This window comes from Haliotis rubra, unplaced genomic scaffold (assembly GCF_003918875.1).
Source record: "Haliotis rubra isolate DU_JTF1 unplaced genomic scaffold, ASM391887v1 Scf72, whole genome shotgun sequence".
Classification (NCBI taxonomy): domain Eukaryota; kingdom Metazoa; phylum Mollusca; class Gastropoda; order Lepetellida; family Haliotidae; genus Haliotis; species Haliotis rubra.
In genome coordinates this window covers 389,199-409,765 of record NW_025767435.1, presented here as the reverse complement: position 1 = coordinate 409,765, position 20,567 = coordinate 389,199, and the positions used below count along the sequence as shown (strand labels likewise).

The 20,567-nt window shown below is 40.6% G+C and overlaps 1 protein-coding gene across 1 annotated transcript; it reads left to right on the top strand.

Annotated features, from left to right (window-relative positions):
- The first annotated feature begins 1,786 nt into the window (after positions 1-1,786).
- LOC124259367 (neuronal acetylcholine receptor subunit alpha-9-like) lies at positions 1,787-20,359 on the top strand. The gene is made up of 6 exons (XM_046693493.1): positions 1,787-1,864; positions 3,053-3,175; positions 14,173-14,418; positions 16,302-16,758; positions 19,862-19,949; positions 20,260-20,359. Exons 1-6 carry the CDS (start codon positions 1,787-1,789, stop codon positions 20,357-20,359), a joined length of 1,092 nt encoding a protein of 363 aa, XP_046549449.1.
- Positions 20,360-20,567: the final 208 nt, after the last annotated feature.

Genomic DNA, 20,567 nt, shown 5'->3' with positions numbered 1-20,567 from the left:
ATGACGCCACAATGGAAATGGCGTCATTGTTAAAGTTATTAGAAATCCTTATTTTTCGAGAGAGAGAGATAGAGAGAGAGAGAGAGAGCGGTCGTGATCGGCGCATTTTTCTGAAGGAGATCTTGAATGAAATAAAATGAATGGGAAATAAAAAATAAATACACTCTCAAGTCTTTTCATACTTATTTTATTTCTTGCATAATGTAAGTCAGTTTTTATGCATTACTTTCCCACTTGCCGATGAAACACATGGATTGTGTGACATTCGTTTCGTAATCAGTCAGGCACACATGCTCAAACGCAAAAATATATTTACTTTTTTCTATGACCAGAGACCATATAATAGATATTATATGGTCTCTGCTATGACTAACTAAACTAATTGACAGGTCACCAAATATAATGGAATATACACAATATCTCATTCTAAATAAGATATACTACATTCACGCATACACTTCACTTGGCAAAACGCAATTACTGCTTTATTTCACCGGATGGTTTGAATCTCTTCCCAATCTATTTGAACACACTATTTGAGGTTGACCTTAAAGACGTTATTAGTTGTATGCATGCCCTATCTACAGTTTCATCATCTCGCTGTGTTTCCGAGAATGCGAGCTTCCCGAGAGAACGTGTTAGCATGGGACCAGCCTTTCTACAGATTGCATCACGTGCCTGTTGTTTACTTTGTTGGCTTTATGTCCTGAATACACCCAAACGCGAAAAATTCGCCTTGCATTGAAAACAAACAAGTAACTGATGTAAGCATATTTTCACTTCGTCGACTACCACTTTATTATAAATTAGTTACATAAATTCAAGCATTTTAGTTACACACCACAGCAGTTGCAGTCTTGATAAAAACAATCAAATGATCGCTTGTATTTTGATGAATATCATTTGCAATAACCGACGAATTTGTTTTAATTTGGGCTTTTGTCGAATAATCACAATGTATCTGTTTATTAAAAACAGATCTATTGTTTTTTTTCAGATATCTTTTCAGATTTATTGCTAAATACCAATGCGACACGATTATACTACTCCTCAGGTTAACGTAGGCTGACGCTAAGTCTCTGGAAATATTTATTTTTGAAAAGAATTACTCCAATGAAATTTAAAAGGAACCCCAGTGAGCTGGGACGTGAAAATAACCCAATCTGTCCTAGAAACAACGCTTGTTATATAATCAGACCGATGAAAATAGTTTTATGCAATAAAATACATATATACAAGGTACCTTAAGAAAATACATTGGGCGCCTTTTTAATGTATAATGATCAGCCTTTCTATAAGCGACACCAACTGGGCCCAGCATGGTTTACACGTGTGAACATCTGTACCAGGGGCGGATACAGCTTTTTGAGAAAGGTGGGGTGCACACTCTTGAGAAGGGCGTGCGTGTGCGCGTGCGTGCGTGCGTGCGCACTCATTTTCACGAGAGTTTCAATGTTCACTTAATAACTTTCAGGACAAAAGGGGGGTGCGCACCCGTCCGCGCGCGCACGCACGCACGCACACACACACACACACACACACACACCTCTGTGTGTACTGTTTAATTTCTGTCCTTCGACATCGCACACTGGTGAGGCAGCCTTCATGACGGATATGTCTGGTAGACTGTTAGGTATTATATCCTGCAGGTGACACCGTGAACATGGGCGGATCCATGGGTAGGGGTGGTGGGGTTCACACCCCTCTTTTGTCCTGCAAGTTTATTAAATGACCATTGAAACACACACTTTTTGTCTCGTGAAAATGCCCCTACTGAAGAGTCCTCATGGGTTCAACCCATGCTTGTCGTATCGAGCGACCAACAGCCAGATGCGGTGGGTCTGACGATCCATGTCAATACAATGTGAGTGATGAGTTTAGTTTCAGCAGCCCATGCTTCCAGCAATAGACTAGTCTGTCTCACAGTCCCTGGACCAGATTTCCATATCTGCCAGCAGCCCTCTCTGCAGTGCTAAAGAACCTAAACGTGTCAAGTCTAGATTTCCTCAGGTTCAGGTTCTGAATCTCTGGTCTCCCTAGGGCTCCTTTTCAATATAAATGGGCTTGTTTGTTACTATCAAAATTATATATATTCAGAGACTAAGCCTTAGTCTAGCAACAGACTAACAACTCGGGACATGTGGTCTGTCTTGGATTACCCATGTCAATGGATTATCCATGTCGATGTATCCCAGTTTCATAGATCGATGTTTGTGATGGCAGTTACTGGATTATCCGATTTTGATTCGATTATTTGCAGACCGAGGACATATACCCTAAATATTACTGTGTGCGGCGTTAGACAACATTTTGCATAAAAACGTATAAATGTATGAATTACCCTCCGTAGTTCGTTACCCATGTATGGTCAGTAAAGACCTATTTTAATCCCAAGCCTAATACTTTATCCTATTCTCCGTATCAATTATGACACAGCTGTTCATATCTTTACGAGAAGCGCACGGTCGACGTGTTGGGGACAAAAACATTATATCTAAGTTCAGCAACCAAAATATTTGACATATAGTGAAGTCTAACAGGGACAGTCCCACTATCACCTCTATGAAGTGCTCCCGATGTCAGTGACAGGTGGGACTGTGACCTTTTTACTGACTTGGGTACACACCAACCGACTAATGTTTAGTGTGATCCAATCATACAAGGACATGGCCTGATGTCGACACATATGCCTCACATAGTGGTATATTGTCTTATACATTAGTCAGCAATCTTGAACTAGGTCACTATGCGTTTTGTGTCCATTATGTGGAACAAGAAGAATAATATACTGATGAATATATACTGTGCTCCTATAAATGGAAATAGTCATTGTGTGTTCAATGCATGAGGGTTCAGCGTGAGGGTTAATTCCGCATCTGGTCCCCACTTGTAAAGTCTCCGCTGGAGGCCAGTCAGAGCCCTTGACTGCCATTGCCCCCCCCATCCCCCTACCCTACCCCAAGTATCAAAGAATTCAGTTTCCTTTATTAGGGGAAACGTACATACGATTAGCTTTTCTCACAGTCTCTGAACCATATTATTTTCCCTTCAGCCAAAACCTTCCTGCAGTGATAAGGCTCTGAATGAAGCAAGTCTAGATTGTCCTGAATCTTCAAGCTCAGTGGCACTCCTCGTGTTGAAACAGCTCCCTCTGGTGGTTAAAATGTGGCAGGAGGTTAGGTAGCAGGATTTGGTCGATGTACCGATTTGCTGTAAGATTGTCTTAAATCACCACTAGTTCTGTTCTACCCGTGTAGGAAGTGGCTACCCACAGCTTGACGTACTCTCCACCACATCGGTCCTTTCTGTCGAAAGCAGTTATCTGTCCTTTCTGTCGAAAGCAGTTCGGAGCAAAACGTTCGTGTCGACGTCGATAGACACGTTGTCTCCCATAGATAGACACGTTGCAGGAGGAAACGCGATTCATCGCTGAACCAAACGCGTGACCAGTTCCCCAGGTTTTATGCCATTCGACACGTCGTTGTCGGCGTAGTCGTGTCAGGACAGGTCCAACTTTTGGTCGAAATGCTCGAATTTCCAATTCAGATAGTCTGGTCGGAACTTCATCAATGACCAGGCACCTGTTCCGAAGTGTCCGTTGCAGTAGCAACTCGGTGACGTAGGTGAAGCACCCGGATGAATCGGTTCTGAGCAGGAGGGGTCACGCTTGGTCTTCCACTTTTAGGACGATCTTGGGTCGAATTGAAGCGGTATGCCATAATCGAGATATGGTGCTGTATTGGACGGTGAAGTGTATTCCATCGGCAGACTGGGACTCCCCTGCTTCCCAACGTCCAATGGCGATATTTCGGCCAGTAGCATTCAATCTTGGCATTTGTTATCTTCGTTTACGTCGTAAATTTCGTGATGAAATGATGAATTTTGTTTGGCCTTTTATAGTTGATGTCTCTACCCATGTTTCCGACACATTGCACGTGCATTACGTGGGAAACATTTTCTGCATGTACTTTTCATGTATCGTTTTCATTTTTTATGACAAACGTTTACAAACACTTTCTGTGATGCGTTTGCTTGCAAAACACAACAACCACGACATGGTTAGCGGGATTCAAACATAGGAATTGTCTTAATGACGATTGCTCAAATGTATCGAAATGATCTGCTGAAAACGCTTGTGCGTTTCTTGTTTTGAAGAGTGTACATGTTCCGTCCCAAGTCTATAATCAGTAAGTATCGATATACGCTCGTGTAAATTCCCAAGTTTCCTTGGTGTAATGTTATGTACTAATCGTAAAGACTACAGGTCCGGAGAGAGAAGTAAAGACTATTCTATGAAAAGTGTAATCCCAAATATAACTTATGTTACATTTGTCCACTTTCTAAATGGCATTGTGTATTGATGGCATGCACACAAGTGAGGATAAGCTGTTAGAACGAGAAACCAGTCAACCACCGTCAACCACTGTCAACCACTGTATCGTGCTGAATTGTTTACGCTGCTGTTTTTGCTCAAGAGTTGAAATTACTTTGTTTCACTGCCAAAATACCACCTGATCTCCTTTTATTTCTTCTCACAGGTCTTAAGAAGAATAGGGAGAATCCAGCGCGAAACTCTCAGACACTACCACTTCCTTGTAACCCACGAGCACAGATATGGGCTTGATTAACGCAAGATGAAGCAGTGGATCATAGGACAGGCAAGGGACGCAACTCACGGCGGCAAAAAGCCCCAGTATTCGTATGGTGGTGTGCTCATTAAATCAATGAGAGCTTCCTTTTGGTAGAACAAAACATACACGAACATTAATTATATCTATCGGTATGTCACTCCGGAGTCGGTGTTGTCTGTTGTCGACCGATATAATTGCCTTATCTGGAAACTCCTAGACTTTCTGTCGCCACAGTTTCTAATCCGAGAACAGTGAAACCTCGGTAATCCGGACGGTACCGAGCCCAATAAACCCGTCCTGATTAACAATGGTCTGCATTGCCGAATCTTCGATGCGCAGCAGAGGTAACTTTAATGATATACATTTCCAACGGTAAATTCAGTTCAACTGACGTGGTCCAGACTTCGTAAATTATACTGACTGACTGAGTTTGGTTTTACGCCGCTTTTAGCAATATTCCAGCAACATCACGACGGGGGACACCAGAAATGGGCTTCACGCATATAGCCCATGTGGGGATTCGAACCCGGGTCTTCGGCGTGACGAGCCAACGCTTTAACCATTAGGCTACCCCACTGCCCCGTAAATTATACTGTGTTATAAGTTTTAAACGTCATTTCACTATTTGATAATTTACTTATACCAGGACTTCGTCGGTGTAGTTACTGCATCCATGGAAATTATAACATTTCTTCAGTCATTGTGCCCCATTCTACACATTCAGATATTGAAACAAAGCTTGATTCTGACTCGTTTGTTTGTGGTTTGTACACAAGTACATACAAGTACATTTACTTGTGGAATTGCAATACAACAGTTAAAGGACACACAGTCAGCGACTCAACAAACTGGGGTTCGGACCAGCTTGGGAGGACCACGTTGACAAACAGGGGAGTCCGCTTGAATTCTTATAGTCTGCTTATCGAAACATTTCGTCCTCGATATTTACATACGTGTAGGTACCATCATGTATTTCAGTATACAGCAATTACGTATATTCGTTATTTTTGCAACAATGAAACAGTGTATGAAATAAGCCAAAACCCCAGCCAGACATCAGGGCTTGTAACTTCAAAATGTTACCAGCCCAAAATGGATTTAACCAGACCAAATATGGTGAATTTACTCAGATGTATGGAACATCTAAAATTTTTACCAGACCATCGGGCTGGCTAGCTGTAAATTTAGACCGTCCGTCAGAAATCTAGACCGTCTCGGGCGGTCGGACGGGCCATATTTCATACGCTGAATGAACTTCAAAACAGTAACAGCCCTTACTTTTCCAGGGATATTATGAAGATGGATATCACGTGTGCTAGATGTCACGTGACCAGTGAGACATGACACCGACGTGAATCACCTGTAACAAACTTACATGATCAGTAACTTGAGAGACAAACACGGGTTATATAATATCCCGAAACTATTTAGTTTTAAATATTAGATTAATTGTTACAAAGACACGTGACATCGAACACGTTTCTTTGCACAGCTTACGGTTTACGGGATCTTGTGAATAGCGATGGATTATTCCTCGAACAAGGTAACTGCCTGATATTTAGAGAATAACCCACAAGGTAAGCGATTACGGGAAATATGTCCTGAGTGAAATTAATGTTCCCTGTCCCGAGCTTTAGCGATAGAAGGTACACATGTTGGCAGCATTTTGCTGAAACGAACTGTGACCTAGAATTGGCTCGCGTTAGTGTCCTTGACCTTGTCTAAATTTAGTCCGAGTCGACAACAGTTTTCGTTCGCAGCCAAAAAGTTGTCAATGTCATGTCTTGACCAGGTCATTGACGTTAATTGGAGTTAAGTGGGTAGCCGTGTTACAAAACATGTTGGTAAGTGAGTGAGTGAGTGAGTTAAGTTTTACGCCGCACTCAGCAATATTCCAGCTATATGGCGGCGGTCTGTAAATAATCGAGTCTGGACCAGACAATCCAGTGATCAACAGCATGAGCATCGACCTACGCAACTGGGAACCGATGACATGGATCAACCAAATCAGTGTGCCAGACCACCCGACCCCGTTCGTCGCCTCGTCGTTCGTTGATTGGTTGATCGTATATTTGTACATTTTCATTGGATGTCGGACCTACTTTCAGATCACTACGTACGTCCATTCATAATATTTCATCGATTCATTGATGACCGTGCTGTAATCTCACTGATTCGAGATTTTAAAATAGAGCAAATAAAACTTTCAGGATTTCGATTTTGATGCTCATTTAATTATGCCTTATTTCATACTTCATGAACAATATGGCGTCGTTTACTTACCAACAGACCCGTGAAGATCCGGGGTAGAATAGGTCTTCAGCAACCCATGTGCTTGCCATAAAAAGGCGACTATCTTGTCGTAAGAGGCGACTAACGGGATCGGGTGGTCAGTTTCGCTGACTTGGTTGACACATGTCATCGGTTCCCAATTGCGCAGATCGATGCTCATGCTGTTGATCACTGGATTGTCTGGTCCAGACTCGATTATTTACAGACTGTCGCCATATAGGTGGAATATTGCTGACTGTGGCGTAAATCTAAACTCACTCACTCTAGTTTTCCGATAAAGATAATACAATGGCCAGTAGCAGTAACCCTTATATTCAATGTCAGTGCACTCTCGAATGTCCAGAAGCATTTTGTTAGTGTTGAATGTCTCCGTTCTTGAATGCTGTTACGAGAGTGTGTTTTTTGTGTAATGTGTAATACAAGTGTAAAAGGACAACTATCTGCTTTTCCTTTTCAGTTTCATTTAGTTTTCAAGCCACGTGAGTGTATGAAATTTTTTTTTTGAAATCTATATTTCATTCCTTCACCTGTCAGTCAAAGGAATTTCTCATACTGACATATGGACTGCATAATTGATTTACCACAGAGTCTAAAGTTTCAACACAAATGTAGACATTTTATTACAAAACTACTATTGAGTGATATTTCTGAAGGAATTAATACATGTATATACATGTAGAGGCGATACCTGTGAAAACCGTTATATTTTGTATATGTTATATTTCTGCAATAAAAAGGAATTTCAGACAGAAATGTCTGGAAGAAAAATATAATTCTTGCGGAAATTTCTGTAGCAAAAACAATCCGCCAAAAATGTCTGCAGACATGCATTTTCTGATTTGTGGGCAAATCGTTATTAATGCATAATGGGATATAAGTGATATAGAGCCATGTCATCAAGTGATATAAAGCCATGTCATTAAGTGATATAAAGCCATGTCATCAAGTGATATAGAGCCATGTCATCAAAGCTTTCCAATGGTATGAAGAGTGTTCTTGTAGCTCAGTCCTCTCTGTTGGTCAAGATAGAACAGCTGGCCATAACTAAGTTGTTCCGCATTTTCTTATATGTTCTCAGTATATGTGGCATGGATTCACATATACACTCTTCAAAAAAAGAAACGCATAATAATAATAATAATAATAATAATAATAATAATAATAATAATAATAATAATGAGAAGTCTTATAATGCGCTAATCTCCACGCAACAAAGTATGCTCGAAGCGCTAACACAAACATATATACATCATGATCAAAAGTCTAATTCTCGAACAAATGAGTCTTGAGGCTTGCTTTATTCGCCAAAACGCCACCAAGAAAACACGCAAAGCATAATGCACGGACGCGGGAAAAATGCGCTATCGATCACTTTATAAAGGCAAACGTTGTGTTTAATTTTGTCATTCGGTTTTGTCTGGAAAAGAGGAAACCATCATGCCACGACTGAGAGCCGCCAATCTGCAGTCTGCACTTGTCCGACATTTCAACGTTCTTCAGAGCACCATATCTCGCCTTGGGATCGTTTTCTGCAGACCAATTGCGCTCAAGATCGCCCGAGAAGCGGCCGTCCAAGAGTTACCACCCAATCCCAGGACAACTACATCCGGGCTGCTCACTTGCGTCATCGACCAAACTATCAGTAATCGATTGCGTGAAGTGGGGATTCGACCAAGAAGGCCAGTTATCTCCCATGTTTTGAGAGACTTCCATCGGCACAATCGCTTGCGGTGTTGTCGTAGGGTCAATGTTTCCACCAGTGATGTTAGCTGAGTTAGGCAACGGCAAACCAAGAAACGGGGAGCTGCAGAGTACTTTACTGTAGGAGGCTTTACGAAACGAGGACAACTGGCTTGCATTGTCACGTCGGTTACCAAGGGCACGTTTCATAACGAGGGAGCAAACGAGAATGGCGTAGTGAGGTCATGCAAAAAGTGTGCTTTATCGAATGTTTAAGTACTGACGGCGCCTTTGATCTTTTAGCAAAGCACCTTATAATTAATATTATTGACATTGTTTGCAAACAGTGTAGCCTGATATGAAACCCCACAGCTTCATGAGTGAATTTCTCACGCCAGGGCGTAGAGACGGGGTAATGGCGGTGATTTTAGGGTACTGAAGCTTTTAACTAGCAGCTGCTTTGTTCTGAATCTGATGTATGTGTCTATCAAATGCCCTGGCATGTACATCTAGGGTATTGGTTCCTGTCTCATCACATGTTACATGTAGAAAGTATGCTAGTTTGGTTTATCGAGAGCTCCTGTAACTTGCACTAGTGAGTGAGTGAGTCAATATTTATCGTCACATCGGCAATATTTCAGCCATATCGTGACGAGAACATTTTATAATTATATTAAAGATAAATAAAGTTAGAAATTAAAAAAACTGTTGACGAAGAACAGTAAAACTACTAGTGTATCACAGATATCCATTTAAAACTAGCAATTAAATCTAAAATATTGGAACTAAAAATGACAATACAATTTAAAAACAGGCTGTAGATTGCTAACGACTGAAGGTAGATCACCATACTAGGGACCATGGAGACTTGTAACTTGCACTAAATATCCTAAGACGATTCATACATTATATATGAGATTTACTCAACAACCAGTATGGATTACACCATCTCAAGTTTCAGTTGGAGTAAAATATCTGTAATTACAATGAATTAGGACCATCCTTTGGTTGGTCGGATTGTTTGGTCGGTTTGTGAGCATTCGGGTCTGGGTGGGGACTTCTAAAGGTTTTGTTTTTAATGACGTCATTTCCAGATTTGACGTACCAGTTACAAACATGTGGTCCCATGCAATTTCATGTTGTACAGTGTGTCCCCCTTATCTCTGTTTCGGGTACACAACTGGCTTGCCATTGAATGAGTTTGTTGCGTGTCCCGCTGACGGGGCTGGGTGACCTCGACTGTTCTCCCATGTCATTATAGCTGTTTGTTAGCGATTCATTCCTGAGAGGTTGAAAGGGTGCATCTATTATGATTATGGAAACGATTTTCTCGTTGTTTCGTGTTTATTGTTGAACATCACACATCAATATTCCAGCTATATGAAAAGGTCTGTAAATAAACGAGTCAATAAACTGGACCAGACACTCCAGTGAATGACATCCTGAGCACCGATGTACACATATGGGATTTGATGACATGTGTCAACCTCGTCAGCGAGCCTGTCCACCCGATCCCGTCAGCTGCCTCTTACGACAAGCATGGGTGGCTGAAGACCAACGGGTCTTGTCTCTTTTGTTAACTGCTGAATTTTAGAGGTAATGTTACAATAATTATAGGCACGCTACATCAAATTCATATAGACTCTTCAATGCTGTATCATGGCATAACCATGTTCAACCAACCATTCTGCATAAACGCGATTTGTCTATTTTCTTGTGAGCGCTGTATTTGGTGCAGAAACCTTTAATGATGAGAGCGGCGGTAGTCACGGACTGGCGAGCTCATGATCATTTCAGAAAAATAAGACTGCATCTCTTACCGAGACGTTTGTGGCGATCCTATTCATTACGGTTCAGCCTCTTGAACAACAAGACTGACTGACTGAGTTTAGTTTTACGCCGCTTTTAGCAATTTTCCAGCAATATCACGGCGGGGGACACCAGAAATGGGCTTAACACATTGTGCCCATGTGGGGAATCGAACCCGGGCCTTCGGCATGACGAGCCAACGCTTTAACCACTAGGCTACCCCACCGCCCCCTTGAACAATAAGAAAAGCAACATACACATTATCCTAGATTTTCTGGCAAACTCGTATATCTTCTGTTTACGAAATACATAAACTCGCATAATTAATATGAAAATTACTAAAACGCTGAGAAATAGGCTAAATGTCAGTTAACAAAAGGGTTTAAAATATATAGTAATTGTGTAGGCATGTTTACGAAACGTACATATGTCCTTGATTTACTTTTTCAGCATCCAGGTCTCTGAGGGGATGCTGAAAAATTTGAATGTTTACCACGGATACATAAATTGTCGTTGGATATCTGACAAATTTAGACTGATAAATCATGACTAAAATATTAAGGAAAATTACTTAATTGGCATGTTAAATGTGATTGTTGATTATGTAAGCGAAATGATGAAGCCTTTTATCGTATAGAGATGCATTGAAATTCTAATAATATAACATACATGTACGTTTGTTACCCTTAAGATGAATTTGTCGCATTCTGATTGGTCAATAGCCAAAGCATACCAGACCATGTAGGGGGATTTGTCAGGGTGTACGGACCGTAGACTACACCCCGTCAAATCCGTTGTACAAATGACCTTGGCCTGAGATGGAATGTGGCTGCCAAACTGCTGATCGTTTCGAAATGTTAGAGTTGGCGTCTACAATAATGAGCATAAACAGTGCAGTAGAACTGTTGTCATAATTTCTTATGTTTTTGTGCCAATAAAAGTATTAAAAAAATAAAATGTCTCTGTATTTCACTTGCCGTTTAACAAAACTCTAATTCCATCATTTTTATTATAAGCCATCCCGAGTTATCTCCCTTTATGACCGTTCAGGTAAAATCATGGCGAAACGTTTTGCGTCTCATTTTGCTGAAGATTAAATGCTGGGTTTTCAAGATAAGCTAAATAAAAAGGTCTTAAGGGTAATAAATTCGTCAAACGGTGTTTTGAAAGGGTGTACGGGACTGTAAGACCCTTGTAAATTCCGTTTTTCTTACAAGGGTCTTACAGTCCCGTACACCCATTCCAAACACCGCGCGTAAGTAAAACTCCGTTTGGTAAGCTGATATCGGGCATCGAGTGTTTTCCGGGATTTATTATTTCATTCTGAAATAATCAAGGGAACAGCTAACTTGCTGCATACATGCTGTGTACTAGGGGTGGGTATTGCAGAGAATTTTCATATTGCGATATATTGCTATGCGAAAGCATGTATTGCGATATGTATTGCAATATATTGCATGAAGTATTTTTAAACAAAAAACTACTTATAATCGAGTTACTTCTTGATTTATAGAGCCAAAACAACACAAAATCACTAGGCTTGATTAATCTTTAATAACAACTTTTAATCATGATAAAATAAAAATGTGAATAATATTTGGCACAAATGAAACAAGGACATATCCGAACATTTCCGAGTGTTACGAAGTTTTCCGAATGCAAGTCAAAATACCGGTTTTCGATCAGCGTATCGCAATACGTATCGATTTCATATCTGAACCGGTAAATACCGGTAAACCGGTTATATTGCGCAGCCCTACTGTGTACTGTCTATCGATAGCATACAGTAGCTACGACAGGGTCGTCACTATTGGTGCTGTTATTTAGATACACTATACTAACTATCAGTTCGTATTTCACATGTATGTGAAAAACATGCTAAAACGAAAACGACAGCCTGAAGTGAAACTAGGGCTGAGACGGATACTCGGGTATCTGAATCCGGGTGGAATCGAGTACACGGAAAGGGAAAGAACTCTGTAAAGACAAGGACAATTAATTACTTGTCTTTTTCATTATTGTCATGATAAAGCACACATTTACATCATTGGTATTGCCCGGTTAATGAAGGTTATTATTAACGAATGTAATTTATCTGCGCATGAGCAGTGAGTAGTCAAGTTACAGTAACAGCGGGAACGAAAGGTTCTGTGTTTTAACGAGGAATGTAAGTAATGGTATTACTCTTTATATTCGTTAAACAGACGAAAATGAACAAGCCTCAGATCAGTTTGAATGTCTTTATGCCACCCTCTCAATTTTCCAAGATAATCTCTGTCAAATTGTGATTGAATATTCCGAAAGTTGACAGAAGTGCTGTTTTCCTTACATTTCCGGGTAATCGATTCCGATTCGGGTACGTACAAGCGGGTACTCGATTCCATTTTTTTCCTACCCGTCCCAGCCCTACGTGAAACAACCTTACCTGTACTTAAAGAGGCCTTAAAGTACTTTTGCTACTTGCATTGACCCTAACTGGATTTACAGCATTCTTTCAGGTGTTGGCGATGTTTGCGAAAGTTAACTTTTCATTAAACGCACATATATTCTACGATTAAAATCACGGAGAATGAAAACTACTTTGAATAGAATGGGACTTACCTACCCTCTGAGAGGAAGAATTATTTAGAAGTTAACAAATGGTTCTAATGTATGGGTTAAAGGCAGTTTAGTCTCTTAGATGAAATCGTATTTATGTAAATTTTATGCTAAAATATAACATTTTCAAACTGAAGACATCTAGACTTGAAACAGTAGACATGCTTGGTAGTTATTTTTGTATCAAAAGACGCTTCACTTACGATATTAGACAAGGTTAGCGTCAAGTACCCAATGTTTTTTTTTTGTGGGAACAGAACAAAATGGTGGTCATATGCTACCTGCGGCTTCCTAAATACGTGTCATTGTACCACCATAGATAAACCACTGGAATCCACAGAATATTATGGTTACTAACAACATATCTAGATACACTCTGAGTGTTCCCCTAGGATTCAGAAAGGGCAGGCTAAATTCATAGAAAAGTGATTCTCACTAGAACTTAACTTATTTATGTTGTTTAGTGTTTTTAAATCAGTTAAAAGCAGGTGCAACTTACAGAAGTTTTGAAAAATAATCTATCCACTAAATCAATTGCGGGTGTAGAGCAGAATGTCTGTCACGATTGAAATAGAGTACACATACTACAAATCGAAAAGTGTCGATCATAGTTATCCTCGTATCATAATCAATAGTTATACCTTCGGAACAAAAGCTATGTAAATCCTTGATTAACTCTACCCGTGAAGATCGGGCTTAGAATTGGTCTTCAGTAACCCATGCTTATCGTAAGAGGCGACTAACGGGATCGGATGGTCAGATGTCATCGCATCCCAATTGCGTAGGACGATGCTCATGATGTTGATCATTTAAATTATTTCAGACGTTATATATATAAGAAAACTATGGCCATATTTACATACCTTTGTCAAATTGTTCGTAGTCTACCATATTTTTTTATTTCATGACCTGAGAAACAGAAATCATATAAACAAAATTTATATTCCCAAACCATTGAAATAAATTATACTTATTTCTGTCAATATGGTAATAATTCATATACCTACGACCGAGCTGTTAGAAGGGTACGAACTGCAGGAAAAATCTAAATTTGGTCATTCACAGTTTCAAGGATATTTATAACTGTGTCATAAATAGACAGCATTCACAATTATTTCAGACGTTCTAAATTGATATCCTGCCTCAACATGCTGACCCATAGGACTCAGACGACCACCTGGTGCTCTCTGAGCTGGCCGAACAACAGTTTGCCAATGCCAGCAATGCAGACACCACAACAGAAGCCACGCCCACTGCCGAGGAGTTTGTCGATGTTGACATCGATGTTGAGACTGGCGAGGCTCTGTCAGATGATTCGATCATCGACATGGTCACAAAGAAGGAGCCAAATAAGAAAGTGGCGGTGATACAGATGATCAGGCAGCCCCACCACCTTGCTCGTTTGCTGGTGCAAAGAAACATTACGAAGGTCTCCTCAGCTACTTTGAGAACATCGGGAACCATGACAACCTGGACAAAATGTTTTATATCGGGTTGCAAAGCAGCGGCACCAATTGTGAGCAGTCCTCAGTGAGAGACTTTTTCAAGACAGTATAACTGTAAGGGTATCACTGTGATTGTTATGTTGTGATGCTGGCTTTTATGTATGTACAATAAAGGTTTGATGATCATGAACATTATAGATTTTCCTTGAGATGTAGGAAAAATCCAGACATCAGTTATCCGGATGATTTACGCAAAAACGAATGTATCCGGGTATCCGGGGTGTCACTGTATAAGAAAACGATAGCCATATTCACACACCTTTGTGTGATAACGGTGTAATACTCACTTGCTTGATAACGGTGTTAGTACCTACACCGAAAAGTCGCACTCATGAAATAAAGAAGTTGACTATCCGTAGAGCTTGGTTTTCCTTTGTTATATTTGTTCATAATTTCCCAAAAGCTCTTTAATTTCATGAATGTAAATTTTGTCATATGGGCCTCAGATGATACGTTTATTTCCTCACATAGTTAAGTATGGCAAATACTGTTCCCTCGTGTTGTGTATATAACACATAACACATGGAAGGCTCTGAACAGCCTGAAGCAGTATTTACCAAATGTAATTAAGCATTCGATTACATTATTGGTTAAGGTTTACCTCACAATTATTTTAAAAGTTGCGCTTCGCTGCTCTTTGCATTCAACTCCAAAACCTGACAATCAACGTGATTGGCATCCAACATGAAAGCAAATTAGTAACATCATCCGCCAACGAGAGTATGTTCTGTAATACCCAAGTGCTAAGTATACCGATTCAGCATCAATCTCCAGTGTACCCACTAACAGCACATTAGCAACCTCAAATCCACAATCAGAATATTTTTACCGGATCGATTCACTGTATGCACCTATGGATAAATGTATCCCAGGCAAAACAGCGTTTGTTGTTTCAAGGTCTAGTAATATGGAGTGACAGGCCACTCTGTAAAGCAGCTGTATGGAGACCAAGTGACGTGGAAAACTCATGGCTTTCTCAGTTCGATCTCCTATAAAGATATATAATATATCCCACCTTTCATGTAGCAGTTACGGTGTCGGGCACGTGTAGAAGAGGACACAATACTTGTTGTAGCCAGAGTGCTTGTGAACATGGCGACATAATATGGCGAGGAGATACTCCCAATCTCTTCTTCATGTTTCATTTTACCTTCATGGGATTTCTGGAGAGTTAGAGATCTGAGATTTTCTTTTAAAGAACAAACATGGATGTCATCTCAGTCATCCCTGAAGGATTTATATGACGAATCTTAGATCTGAAGTCTTCTGTAAAAGAACAATCTGCCAAACACGTGGAAAGAGTTTTGACTTTATGGAACATTTACAGAAGCCTATTTTAAGAAGATTGTGTTGGGTATTGGACCTGGTGATGATTCTTTGATAACTCGGCAACTGTATTTGTGAATCATTTTAATCATTTTTGAATCATTCATGTAGAGGCCCTCTGTGCATACCGATTATAATTACAATGTCAATGGCGCGTGTTTGGATTCTGTTGTTTGTTGCCATGGGGATTGAAGGCCAGAACAATCGACGGACAGTTATGATGAATCTTCGGAATCATCTGCTACAGAATTATACATCCATGAAGAGCGTTCCACCTTATGCTACTATGGCCAGTGAACTGAATATCACAGTCTATCTAAAACCGACCTCCATATTGAGCTTAGATGAAGCTAACAGAATTTTAACCTTCACGGCATATAGCCAAGTGAGTTGGACAGATCAAGATCTCTCATGGAATCCGGCCAACTTTGCTGACCAACACATCCTTCATGTGACACAGGACGACATATGGACACCCGAACTGATGATCACCAACGGTGCAGACAGTATTTCCTCCGACATCAACTACAACATCTATATCTACTTCACCGGTATCGTTATGATGGAGACATACTCCATTTACAAGGTTACCTGCGACATCGACGTCAAGAACTACCCGTTTGACGAACAGAGATGTCAGATGACCATTTCCCCGGAATATGGCTATGGGTTTGTTGTGAAGCCTCAGGTCATTGACATTCCTCTTGAGAAGTATTTCTCAGTGAATGGAGAATGGTTACTTATGGACACGGATGTTTCCGTGATTGAACTACGTCAACCAGGAATTGATCATTCATATGCAGAGTTTAACATGATTCTCAAACGTCGAAGTGATTTCTATGTCGTCAGTGTTATCTTTCCAATGATTCTTCTCTCTGTGATGAACTGTTTAGTGTTTCTGCTTCCGGCAGATTCCGGTGAGAAGATATCGTTCCTGATATCCATTTTTGTTACTTATGCAGTGTTTCTTAACTTTATCAATGATGTCATGCCCAAAACGTCCATATCCAATTTATCAGTTTATCTGTGCCTCGTCCTGATTCAGAGTTGTCTAGCGCTCATTGTAACACTTGTGGTTCTTAATCGTCATCACAGTAAGGTTGATGATATAAAGGAACACACACGTGTGACGACATCCCGTTGTCGGAATGTCAGTCTAGACCACAAATGTTTTATCCTATTCTTACTGTTGGCCCTGATATCGACATCCGTATTGTTCATGTGAACCTGACCCGCGAAGACCCGGGTTAGAACTGGTCTTCAGCAGCCCATCCTTGTCAATTCCGTTTCAGCAAGTATGCACTTCCTGTTATCGGGGAGTGGCTGTAGTAACATAAGTTGGGTACGGCTCAATGTCATATGAATCACTTGCGACTGTTAGTTTGTGATAAACCTTACGCGGTTTGGGTGCAAAATACAAAATTCTAAACGTTGTTATTCATTATGTTTTTGGCTACTTTGCCATTCCGAGGACGTATGAGTTTGTTTGTAGTTTAACGCTGCAGTCAGCAATATTACAGTTTTATGACAGCGGTTTGTAAATAATCGAGCCCGGTCCAGACCACTTCTAACCCGGATATTCAAGGTTATGTGAGTTAAAGAGCTGAGTATTGTGCTGACGTCAGTATATGACGTGTGGTTAAGTAGCATTGTATCAAGTGTAATTCTAGATGCATCCTCTACGTCGTTGTAACCTGGTTGTGCTGTATATTGGAATATATTATTATTATTTTTTGTTGTCAGAATGGTACTGTATGTCACTGTTGTATGTGATGGCATAATGTTATATGGCAATGAAATTAACTGTTTAAAAATGTTGAAATTGTTTTACGCTGTTACTGTTTCGATTCAGTAGAAGTTCATAACATTGTGGCTTACCAATAGTTAGTTGTCAGGAATGTATGTGATGTATTTAATGTAAGCAGTGGTGTGGAAGTTATTACATTTAAATCTGGAAGCTTCAAGAGCAGCACTGGCAAATCTAGCACTGTACAGAGATTTTGTAAATGTTTAAGGTTCTGATGACTGAGAACTGAGAAGTTTATTCAGTAGTATTTGGGCCATAAGGCCTATGATACAGTTGACAAATACAATTTAAATGTTTAAGGTTCTTAGTGTTGTGTGGTATGATAGGGGCGCACCTATTCTGGGCTAGGAACGTGAGGCACTGTCAAGGTCGCAAATGGGTATGATATCTATGCTGTTTTGTATGTTGTACACGTTATCTGTGACCTCTGAGTCACACTCAAAGCGATTTTCAAAATATTTACTTTCAAACGTATTCACAATACCCCAGATGTGTACTTTCTTTTGTACTTCAGTATATTATATGTTTCCACTGAATTTTGTACTGCCATTCATTAGTGCACTGCTATTGTAATTCCTTTGCAGTAATTTGTAGTCCCGTGTTAATTGTGCTAACAGTCTGTGTGCATTGTGGCCGTGTCAGACTTGTGTGGAATGTATTAAATAAAAGCAGGTTGAAGTTATGTTATCTTACATGAATCAGTTTACACGTAAGTCTTGTGAGTAATAACTAAAAACCAACAAACACCGTTCTGTCGACAGTATATATATGTCCGCTGCAAATGTCCTTAGAGTTGATATTACGATCCAAGTATATAAGTATGTGTTTATGAATCAAGTGTTCACGAAAAGGTGCGCGTAGCCTGCCCCACCTGTCACAAAATACATGCAAAGGCAGGTCAATTGTATCATTGAAAAACACTCACCTGAACTCAAGATAGGAATTTACATCGTACATCATTTTGATGCGTCAAATTTGGAAATGTTCTCCTCTACCATGATGGACTTTGACAGGTTTATTGAGAGGTTTATTGAAGCCTTTAATGTTTTAACATTGATCGAACAACTTTCGTGTAAAGGACGGGTGACATTTTGGAAATCGAACATGATCGATCGTACTTCCAACGTTGTGAAATGTCAACACCTACGGTTGGAGCTGTTGGAATATTGCTCGACATAAAGGGAAAATTGACTTTTGGAGTGAGTGAGCGTTTTTTTGTCAAACAACCTTGTGGAGAGGGTTTATTCACTCTGAATCCTTATGCTTAGATCTAAATATGAAACACATGAAGCGGTCTCACTGGTCTCCTTTATTTCAAGTTCATGGAAGTCAACCATAAACACGAAATCAGCTAAGGACACTGATTAACTCACTGGGAATATGTGTGTAGTTACCGAAATAATTGTCTGGAAAAGAAACGAAATGTCAGATGATTTTCAATTTGGTAAACAAACAGGCATTTCTATATCTGGCATGATCAAATACAGAAGCCTGACATACACACATGTACATTAATTATGTGAACTGTGTTTATCTATACTCTTCAAAAAGAGAATCTTGACATAGGAACAATTTGAATTTTAGGAAAATATATCCGACACAAACCAATCCATCCTGAATCACAACATATTGTGGAATGGTTGCCGACGAGAAAACGTTTAAAAAGAAGCGTTGAAGAAAAACGTAACGTTACATTCACCTTTGTAATGTATCGCTAAAACGCACTCTACATGAAATGCACGTACATAATGAAATTGTGTATCACCCCGAGCCAAAGCCTATGACTGTAGGCTTCAAAAAGCCTCATCAACGGTACTCCAGGCAACTATAGACGACAAAGGAATGCCAAAACTAACAGAAGCACAACGCCATCGGCCGTTTACAAGGAGGGGCATCGCAGCGTGAGGTGGGAAGACACTTTGGGGTGTTTAGACAGACCTTCTCAAACCTGTGGACCAGATACAACAATACTGGGTGTTTTAATGACAGACCCAGGTCAGGTCCACCTAGAGTTCCCACCGCCGCCCAGGATCGCTACATCCGGTTGAGACTTCTTGGTTCACGCACCATGACCGCAACATCCACAACAACCCTAATCCCTTGACTGCGCCGAATCTCCGACCAGACGGTGCGCAATCAGCCAGAAGACTAGTTCGACCGCGGGTAAAAGGAGGACAATTCTGTTCTCAGATGACTCTCGGTTTCCTTCTCAGATGTGCTGATGGACGTCCACGTGTATATAGACGACGGCATGAACGTTACGCAGGTCGATAGATTTGGTGGTGGAATTGGTGTGGGCAGGTATCCATCATGATGGCCGGACATCTCTTGTGCACGTGAGGACGGTGGGGTAGCCTAGTGGTTAAAGCGTTCGCTCGTCACGCCGAAGACCCAGGTTCGAATCCCCACATGGGTACAATGTGTGAAGTCCATTTCTGGTGTCCCCCGTCGTGTTTTGATTGAATATTTCTAAAAGCGGCGTAAAACCAAACTCAGTCAGTTAGTCAGTCTTGTGCACGTGACAGGTGCATTGAATGGGGGTCTCTATAGAGACGAGATTTGGCAACGTCACATCGTTCCCTTCATCAACGTCAATGGTTGATCTTTGCAGCATGACAATGCCTGACCTCACGCTGAGCGTGTTTGCAAGGACTTCCTCCAGCAAAACAACGCTCAGGTATTACCGTGGCCAAACCTTGATCGACGCTTAATCCGCCATCTCAGACACTACAAGAACTGCACGCAGCACTTCAGAATATCAAAACATTCCTCAAGAAACATTCGGCATCTCCTTTCTTCTATGGGTCACCGCTGCCAAGCTGTTATCCATGCTCATGGTGATCACACCAGATACTCACATTTTACTCTGACCAAGTGGTTTTAATAGCCTTCTGTGGTTTTATCAAACACTTCCTGGAT

Bases quoted from the DNA above. Each gene is read 5' to 3' on its own strand.
- LOC124259367 (XM_046693493.1), top strand. From the start codon at position 1,787: ATGGGTTCAACCCATGCTTGTCGTATCGAGCGACCAACAGCCAGATGC. The intron at 3,176-14,172 runs GTTAGGTAGCAG...GCTGACCCATAG, and splicing joins TGGTTAAAATGTGGCAGGAG to GACTCAGACGACCACCTGGT. The intron at 14,419-16,301 runs GTGCAAAGAAAC...CATGTGACACAG, and splicing joins ACCACCTTGCTCGTTTGCTG to GACGACATATGGACACCCGA.